This window comes from Rattus rattus, chromosome 9 (assembly GCF_011064425.1).
Source record: "Rattus rattus isolate New Zealand chromosome 9, Rrattus_CSIRO_v1, whole genome shotgun sequence".
NCBI classification, from domain to species: domain Eukaryota; kingdom Metazoa; phylum Chordata; class Mammalia; order Rodentia; family Muridae; genus Rattus; species Rattus rattus.
This window is the reverse complement of record NC_046162.1, coordinates 35922930-35931664: the sequence shown is the minus strand read 5'-3', so window position 1 is coordinate 35931664 and position 8735 is coordinate 35922930. Positions and strand designations below refer to the sequence as shown.

The following is an 8735-nucleotide window of genomic DNA, read 5'->3' as shown; positions in this document are numbered from 1 at the left end:
CAGAGACACCCCAACATCGTCTTTAGGAGGGTGCTACCCCAAATCACACTGAGACGCTGTTTCACATGCCCCTGGATAGCTGGAATTTAACAAACCTTAGAGTAGAAGATGCAGGGACAGTAGGACCTTCCCACACTGTTGAGGCTGCTTGGGGGATATAGGGCAGCACATCCTCGAATGGCTAAAGAGACACCGTACAGCTGCACGGCAGCTTACACATACAATCCTAGCATTGGGATCTGAAGCAGAAGATTGAGTTCGAGGCCAGAGTGGTTTACATGAGGTTTGGTGGTACACACCTTTAATCCCAGTACTGGGGAGGCAGAGGCAGGGGTGTATCTGAGTTTGAGGACAGCCTGGGCTTTTGTTCTTCTCAAGAACAAGAGGAGGAGGATGGAAGACACACGCCAGTGCTTCTCCAAGGGATAGATCCAAGAGGAGTGAAGCACGGACTTCATTTGATTATTCACTGTGGCAAAAATGGGGCTGGGACAGTGGCCAGAGGCCAAGGGCACTGGCTGCTCTTCCGAAGGGCTTTGGTTTGATTCCCAGCACCTGCATGGTGGATCACAATCTTCTAGAATTTCCAATTTGACGGAGGCCATTGCCCTTGGTGGGCGCCAGGTACGCACATGGTCACAGACATGCATTCAGACAAAGTATCCGCACACATAAAAGTTAATAGAGGAAAAAAGAAAAAGAAAAAAAGAATAAAAAACCAGGGGCTGAGAGAGCTCAGTGGTTAGGAGCACTTGTTGCTCTTACAGAGGTTCCCAGCGTCCACACGGTGGCTCACAGCCAAGAGCATCTAGTTCTGCGAGATTCAACAGCTTCTGAACTCCGCACGCAGCAGGCGTGCGTGCAGTGCATTTAACATACATGCAGGCAGAACACTCAGATACACAAAATGTAATTTTTAAAAAAGAAATTGGTACCTCTAAGTCTCTAATGAAAACCCCACAAAAGCTCCTGGGTCCAAATCAGAGCAGTCACCGCCCGCTTCCCTTAGCAGAGCAGGGCTGAGCCCACCTGGGAGGAAGTCCCTCGTGGACGGAGGAAAAGTGGCAAAACGCGAAACATCGGAGACGAAAAGAAACCATAAAACCAACTCAAAATGTCCTTGGTTTCTTTCTAGCAAGCTTAAGAGCTTTAAAGAGATACAGATGAAAACACTCTTTAGTTTTCAATCCAGGCCAGGTGAGAGGTTGAGGGCAAAGCCCTTGTTATGTAAAATGGGAGGAACCAAGTTCAAGCTCCAGGACCCACATGAGGGTGGAAAGCAAAAACCAAGTCCAAAAATCACCCTCTGAGCTCCACATGTGTAGTGTGGCAGGCTTGCAGCCTCCACACACACAAACAATACGTTAAAAAAAAAAACCTTTAATACACATGCCTGTAGTCTCAGCACTACAGAAGACAGAGGTAGAAGATCAGGAATTTAAGGCAATCTAGGGCTACATAGGGAGTTTGAGGCTAGCTTAAACTACAGGAGACCCTACCTCAAACAACCCAAAAAAAACCCAAAAAAACAAAAAACAAAAAAACAAGCAAACAAACGAACAAAAAAACCAACACAAAACACCCCCCACCAAAAAAAAAAACCCAAAGTTTTTTTTTTTTTTTTTCCGGAGCTGGGGACCAAACCCAGGGCCTTGAGCTTGCTAGGCAAGCACTCTACCACTGAGCTAAATCCCCAACCCCCCAAAGTTTAGGGCAAAAAGTATACATCATACCTTACACCTATGTATAAAATTCTGAAAGAACAAGAGTTGTTTTTTAAAAATTGAACATTGGGGTCTAGAGTGATGGTTCAGGGGTTAAGAGCTGCTCTTGCAGAGGATTGGGGTTCAATTCCCAGTATCCACATGGCAGCTCACAAGTGTCTAACTTCAGTTCCAGGGAAGCTGACACCCTCAAGCAGACATGTTCAGGCAAAACGCCAATGCCCATTTTTAAGACTTGAAGCCAGGTGTGGTGCACACCTTTGATCTCAGCACTTGGGAGGCAGAAGCAGAGGAAGAGGCAGGCACATTTCTGTGAGGTTTGAGGCCAGCCTGATCTATACAATGAGTTCCAGGATAGCCAGAGCTATATCGTGAGACCTGCTCTCAAAATTCAACAAACTTTGAACATAGGTTTTTCACGGAAAAGCCAGAAAGCCACATTTCCCTTAATGAATGGGACACATGTTATTCTATGTGACTCAACTGATTGCAGCAAGCTGGCCATGGGAAGAATTGGCACTGTGGTCATCCAAGTCACACTTAGTGGACACTGCCCATCCATCCTAACTATAGTCCCACTGGCTCTCTTCATAGCATTCAGCAACCAAGTTCACCTCCCTTTTGGTAAAGGCAAGCTAAGGCTGGCTTTCAGGATGCCCCCCACCATCCTCAAAACAAGAATATAGAAGTGGTCTTTTAATAGAACACACGCAATTTATGCCATCAACGGTTTATTCTTCTGTTACGCGTAAAACCACAGCACTCTGAAGTGTTCACAGCTACATTTCCACTCAAGACCTATGCTAATAAATTTGTCCATTGGAAACCACACTCGTGGGAAGAAAAAGATCTCCGAATGAGCTATAATTCACTTGGTTTATGGCAACAACCAGTGTGTCCTTTACACCTATGGCTAATGCACACAACATGCTCATCCACACATACACACACACATACTTCCCCTGTCATACAATGTGCACTGAGTGACACAGAAAGATTGGTCACATGAAGCTCTCTGCTCAGGCCCTCTAAGGCCCATGGCACTGCTCTGTCAGACAGGCTCAGGTGTTGTAGAGCGCCCCATTCTAACGACAGGTGCACCTTGTAGCTATCATATCTTCGTACTCTTTGTAAGCAATGGAGCCATCGGGTTCAATGGTCAACACGCTCAAGGGGCTGTATTTGCCGGGCACACATGAAGGCCTTGGCACTGAGGGGTCCAGCTTCTCATAGATGATATTCTGGACCATGGTGTGCACAGGAGAGCCGTACCGATGCCTGACCGCCCGGGGACAGTCCCCTTTACAGTACCTAGGGTTGTATCTGTGCGGAGCCACGATCCAGTTGTCCCATTTGAGCTGACTAAAACTCAGTCTGAAATCATGGAGTTCACACTCGTTTTGAGGGAAAAGAAACTGTCTGAAGTATTCACTGAGATTGAAGGATGCTGTAAGTGGCTTCTTTGTTTCTGAGCTGAGGGTTTTCTGTCCCCGACGGTGCCGAGGAGATCGTTCTACCTCAGTAGCCTCCTCTTCCACAGGACGGGTAGTCACACTGCCCTGGCCGGGATGCTGTGAATGCCTCCGGGTGGACTGAAGGGACTGCCAGGAATGGTAGGCCTGGGTACTCGTGTCATTGAGATACAAGATGAGCGAGGGCGGCACTGAGAGAGGCATATTAAACGTTCCGTCCTCTGGGGCCTGGTCTCTTGTGCATGTAAAATTGACAGATAGGTGAATGCTCCTCTCGCTCGAGGCCACCAGGGGCTGAAGGAGGGAGGTCACATCCATCTCAATCCACCTGTGTTTCCTCAGGGTAAATGAGTATGGCGCTCTTGGGGGAGCCTTGCTGGAAGACATGGGCTCCTTTACCACAAGGTCACACACACAGGTCACAGTGGAGGAGGAAGCAGCAGAGTTGTTCAGAGTGTATAGCAAGACCGATTTGAGTAAGTGTTCCATGGCAGTCACCCGGTCCAGGTTAAATAGTAGGTCCACCATTGGCAGGGGTCCTGAGAAGAGAAGCCACCGGTAAGTAATGTTTGCAAACGAACTGGAGAAAGCAGGAAGTGAGACTGAGGAATTAGTACTTGACCATAGGCAGTTTCCCTTCCCTTTCCTCCCCTACCGTAAGCCTCAGAAACAAAGGGAAGAAGGGAGCGGATAGGGAAACTATGGAGGGTCTGGGGTATAAGTCAGTGGCAGAGCATTTGCCTGGTAGGCACAAGGGCCTGGAGCCATGCTTTCGGGTGGGCAGAGGTCTGTTTTTGTAACACCGTCACTTTGGAGGCTGACAGAAGGATTGCCACCATCCTCGGCTACATAATGAGAGTCCTTCATCACACTCACGCGCACACACACCTGGGTCTGGTAACCCACACCCACAAAGCCAGTACTTGGGAGGTAAATGCCATCTTTGGCTATACAGTGAGTTTGAGGTCAGTCTGAGTTGGTTACATGAGACATACCCTCCCCCCCATCCCCGTACACACCCCTTTCAAAAATCTCCTCCCAAATCCACACAGGGTGAGTCAGGTCTTGGAAAATAGAGGCAAGACGACCAGAAGGTCAATGGCCCCTTTGGCTATGGACTGAGTTCAAGACCAGCCAGGCTATTTGAGAATGTGGGCTGGTGGGTGGAGCTCAGTGGGGAAGGACAATTGTCACTAAGCTTGAGGACTTGAGTTTGGACCTACATGGTAAAAGAAGAGAACCAACTTCTGAAAACTTTTCTCTGGCCTTTCCACTCATGATCCTCATCCCTAACTCACACATGCAAACAATTTTCATCTCGGAAAAAGGTGAGAACAGGTTTGTGAAACCAGAGACAATCATTACACCCTCCGGTTTCAGACCCAAACACAGACAGTGGAGCAGAGAATCGCCCTGTGGGGTCATCCCTACACACACAGCCAGGAGACCACGGAAAGCAACACTAGCGAGGCGGTCTAGACCCGGATGACACAAGTCAGTTGGAAACATTTGACTGTCGAGATTGGAAACAAATGGAGGGTATGAGGCTGCTACAGTGAAACGGGCGAGGGTGGGGAGGGCAGCTTTCAACAGCCACAACTGCCCTGGACAGTTATGGTTTTCATGAACTGGTGGCCAGTGTGTGTGTGTGTGTGTCTGTATTGGGGCATGGGGAGTGTGGAGCACATATGGAGGTTGAAAGACAGCTTGTAGGAGCTGGATCTTGTCAGGCTTGGTGAAGAAGCCTTCATCCACTGAGTTACCTCCAAAGCCCCGGGTGTTTGCTTGTTTTGGTTTTTTTTTTTTTTTTTTTTTTTTTTTTTTCTTTTTTTTCGGAGCTGGGGACGGAACCCAGGGCCTTGTGCTTCCTAGGCAAGTGCTCTACCACTGACCTAAATCCCCAACCCCTTGTTTTGGTTTTTAAAGCACAACTCTTCTTACTAAACAGGTCCCCCGTTGCTGACTAATGCTTGGAGGTTTGGGATTTTGCTTGCTTGCTTATTGAGAGAGGGTCTGTGTAGCCCTAGCTATCCTGGAACTCACTCTGTAGACCCAGCTGGCCCTGAACTCAAAGAGATTAGCCTGTTCCTGCCTCCTGAGGGCTAGAATTAAAGTCATGAGTCACCGCACCCCAGGTGAGTTTTGTCTTGTTGGTTCGGGAGGTCAAACTCTAGGCACCTAGTATCTAGGACATAAATGGTACCACATCTCAGCCAGACAATTTTTTTTTAAAAGAAGATGGCACTGTGCAGAGGAGACTGAAACTTTCCTCTTCCAGGGAAACAAGGGGAAATGTCCCATATCGCCCACCACAAAGGCAAGTTTTAGGGCACCATCAGCCAACAGCTTGGTAGAATGAAAGATACTAGCTACCTCCAGAACTTTCTTTGGCCTTTCAAGACATTAGTCTCTTTTAACCTTCACACACTAAGCTGCTGTGCTGCTGTGTGCCTGTAATCCCACAGCACTAGAGTGGCTGAAGCAGGGGAATCACTGCAAGTTTGAGACTGTCTAAGACAATAAAATTTTAAAGAAAGGAAACTCGAACAAGACAGATCTACCATATTAGTTTCTTGACTAAAGATGGTTTAGGAAACAAATGCTATTGGCCAGGGATGTCGTAGCAGAAGGTTTAGCTAGCGTATGTGAGCCCCATCACCACCACCAACTTAATCCTTAGTACAACATCACACCAAAAAAAAATTTTTTAAAGCTTTTTAAAAAGTGCTAACTTAAAAGGTTTGTTTCAGTCGGACACTGAGAATCATGCAAAATAAAATTCAAGCAACAGTGAAAACCTGTGCGATTCCAGTACTCAGGGAGCTGAGGCAGGAGGAGCTGGGTAACAGGGGAAGATCTTGCCTCAAAACAAACCAACAAACCCAAATCAAAGTGTGGCTCCTTATGGTTACAGCAGCAGTAAAGCCCGTCTTGTCCCCCAGCCCAGATGAACAATCTCCTCCGACCCACCTGTCATCTGGTTGCTGGGAGCCTGCTCCTGCTGGGCACAGGGGCTGAAGAGCCGGACGGTATTGTAGAGGTGACTTCTGCTGGGCTTAGGAACCCCCTCTTTGGTAGCATACGTCTTATAGAGCTTTTTCATGTAGTAGAGAGCTCTAGAGTCAGGCTGCAGCTTAGGGGTCTCACCTCGCCTATCAGAGAGAACCTTGAAGAGGGGGGGCAAGAGGCCAGACCTGTCAGTCCCATCTACAGGCAACAGCAAGGACCAGGGGTCTGCCTCAGACTCCAAATTTTCACTGGCTCCAGCCTGGGATTCTCCCGTGGAAGCCTGAGAGCTAAGGCTAATAAGAAGACACAGCCAGGCAAAGCAGCAAACCCCCAACAGGAATCTGCTGGGAAATGCCATGGCTTGGGAGAACTAAGAAGGAACGCATCTCCCCATGCCCCAGTCTTCTTCCTAAAGGTCAGGAAGGCCCTGGCGTGGTCCTTAAATAAAATCTAGGTGTGGAAGAGTAACTTTACTTCTGTAATCAGACCTCAAGGATGCCTAGCTGTAAGTCATTTCTTATCAGCTCTACAGCAGTCAGCTGATAACACGGTTTTATCCAATTTGTTCTCATTAGATCCAGATTTATCTACTTATTTAGCTTTCTTTCCCTGTTTCTCCTGACATTCACTTCAAACCCACCAAGTATCATCACCCTAACGGACTACTTAGATAGCTGAGAGCCCGACAGAAATCCAACAAATTAGAAAACAAAACCTCGTGGGCTTTGGGCTGGAGGTGTAACGGCAGAAACATTAGGTTTGTTTGGTTTTTTTTTTTTTTTCTTTGTCTTTTTTTCTCTTGATTCCTTATCTATCTCTAGAGCTCCCACATCCAGGCACTTAGAATAACCGATTATGTACTGCCCAGTGAATCTGAGAGACCGAAAGTCACAATGGGTTCCAAAATTCCAGTAATGTTAGGCTGTTCAACCTGTCCAGGTGGCTCAGTATGGGGGTTGTAAAGTTGGCACAAGACAACAGCTACTTGCAAGGTGCTTTAAAGGAGGACATCAGGGGCCAGGTGTGGAGGTGCATGCCTTTAATCCCAGCATTTAGGAGACACAGGCTGGTGGGTCTCCGTGGATTCAAGGGCAGCCTGGTATACATAGAGAGTTCTAGGATAGTCAGAGCTACACAATGTGGACACACCATCTCAAAATAAAAAGGGGACATCACCTTTAACCTTGACCAATTAAAAATTACAATATCTTGAAGCTGGAGAGAAGATGACTCGGCAGCTAAGGGCGCTGGTTGCTTTTCCTAGAACAAACTTTTTGGCTCATGGTCATTTGTAACCCTACTTCCAGGAGAGCCAATGCCTTTCTCTCTGGCATCCTTAGGGATGCAAAACACCCATTATAAAATGAAAATAAACAAATCTTTTCATGAAAATCCACAATATCTAGCTGGGATGGCAAGATAGCAACTTGCCACCAAGCCTAATGACCAGAAAGTTCAGTCCTAAAGGCCTGAATTCAACTCTTGTGATCCATATGGTAAGAGGGGAGAAGAGACTACTACAGATTGCCTTCTGACCTGCACCCCTGGCCCTTGCATACCAAATACAAATACACATTTTAAAATGTAACGAAAGTACAATAGCCTAATGCCCTGTTTTGGTCTACAATTCACTTGACCATACTCTGGTTGAAAAGTTTTGAGATATTAGCAAGTGTTATTAAATAAACATCTTATTTATTTTTTAACCAACCACCCAGATGGCAGAAATCACAACAGTGTTTTAGTCTTTGATTAAAGTATTTATGTTACTGACTTGGAGGTGAGATCAAGCTAGACAATGTTTAAGGAAAACCGTGTGTGTGTGTGTGTGTGTGTGTGTGTGTGTGCGCGCGCACGCACATGTGCTCATGGACGAACATGCAGGTGCGCCATGAAAGGAGAGGCTATCTAGTGCCTCTTGGAAGGAGACTATCTCTTGGGAGAAAGTCAAAACACACTAATAACACAGAAAAAAAAATCAGTTTGCCCAACACCAGATTGTTAAATCTGAACTACCCTCACAAAACTGAAACTCACTGCCAAACTGCCCCAGTTTGATTGCCAGATTATTTATCCCATTTACAGCCACTGAGAGGAGGAGAAAGGTCGGTGAGTCCCACAGGATTGAAGTTAAGAGAATGCACTTTAGGGAAAACACAACAGCTCCTTAGAGAGTGGCGTCTGGGCTTGATGACACACTCATCCCAAACCCACAACTTTCTCCTTGGCTCCTACCACCTCTATCCACAGCTGACAACTGTCAGACTCGTGACTGAACTAGGAGAAACCTTTACATCACATCTTGGACAAGTCTACAGCCTGCTAATGGCTTGCTAGGCAGTGTATACCGAAGCTCTAGATCCATATCCCTAATTTTGTACTGCGGTCAGTGAGGGACTAACAGCCCAGCCCCCTTTTGGTTTAGGAACAGCAGAACTAGGAGAACAAGTCTTTTTTTTTTTTTTTTTTTTTTCGGAGCTGGGGACCGAACCCAGGGCCTTGCGCTTGCTAGGCAAGCGCTCTACCACTG

The 8735-nt window shown here is 46.9% G+C and overlaps 1 protein-coding gene across 1 annotated transcript; it reads right to left on the bottom strand.

The window, feature by feature from the left end:
* Positions 1-2716: 2716 nt before the first annotated feature.
* On the bottom strand, positions 2717-6563 carry Gdf9 (growth differentiation factor 9). Its single transcript, XM_032913222.1, has 2 exons — positions 6167-6563; positions 2717-3735 (listed from the first exon to the last, which is right to left on the bottom strand). Exons 1-2 carry the CDS (start codon positions 6561-6563, stop codon positions 2810-2812), a joined length of 1323 nt encoding a protein of 440 aa, XP_032769113.1. The 3' UTR covers positions 2717-2809.
* Positions 6564-8735: the final 2172 nt, after the last annotated feature.

Coding starts and splice junctions, on each gene's coding strand:
- Gdf9 (XM_032913222.1), bottom strand. CDS start 6,563: ATGGCATTTCCCAGCAGATTCCTGTTGGGGGTTTGCTGCTTTGCCTGG. Junction 3,736..6,166: donor TCCCAGCAACCAGATGACAG/GTGGGTCGGAGG, acceptor TTCTCTTCTCAG/GACCCCTGCCAATGGTGGAC.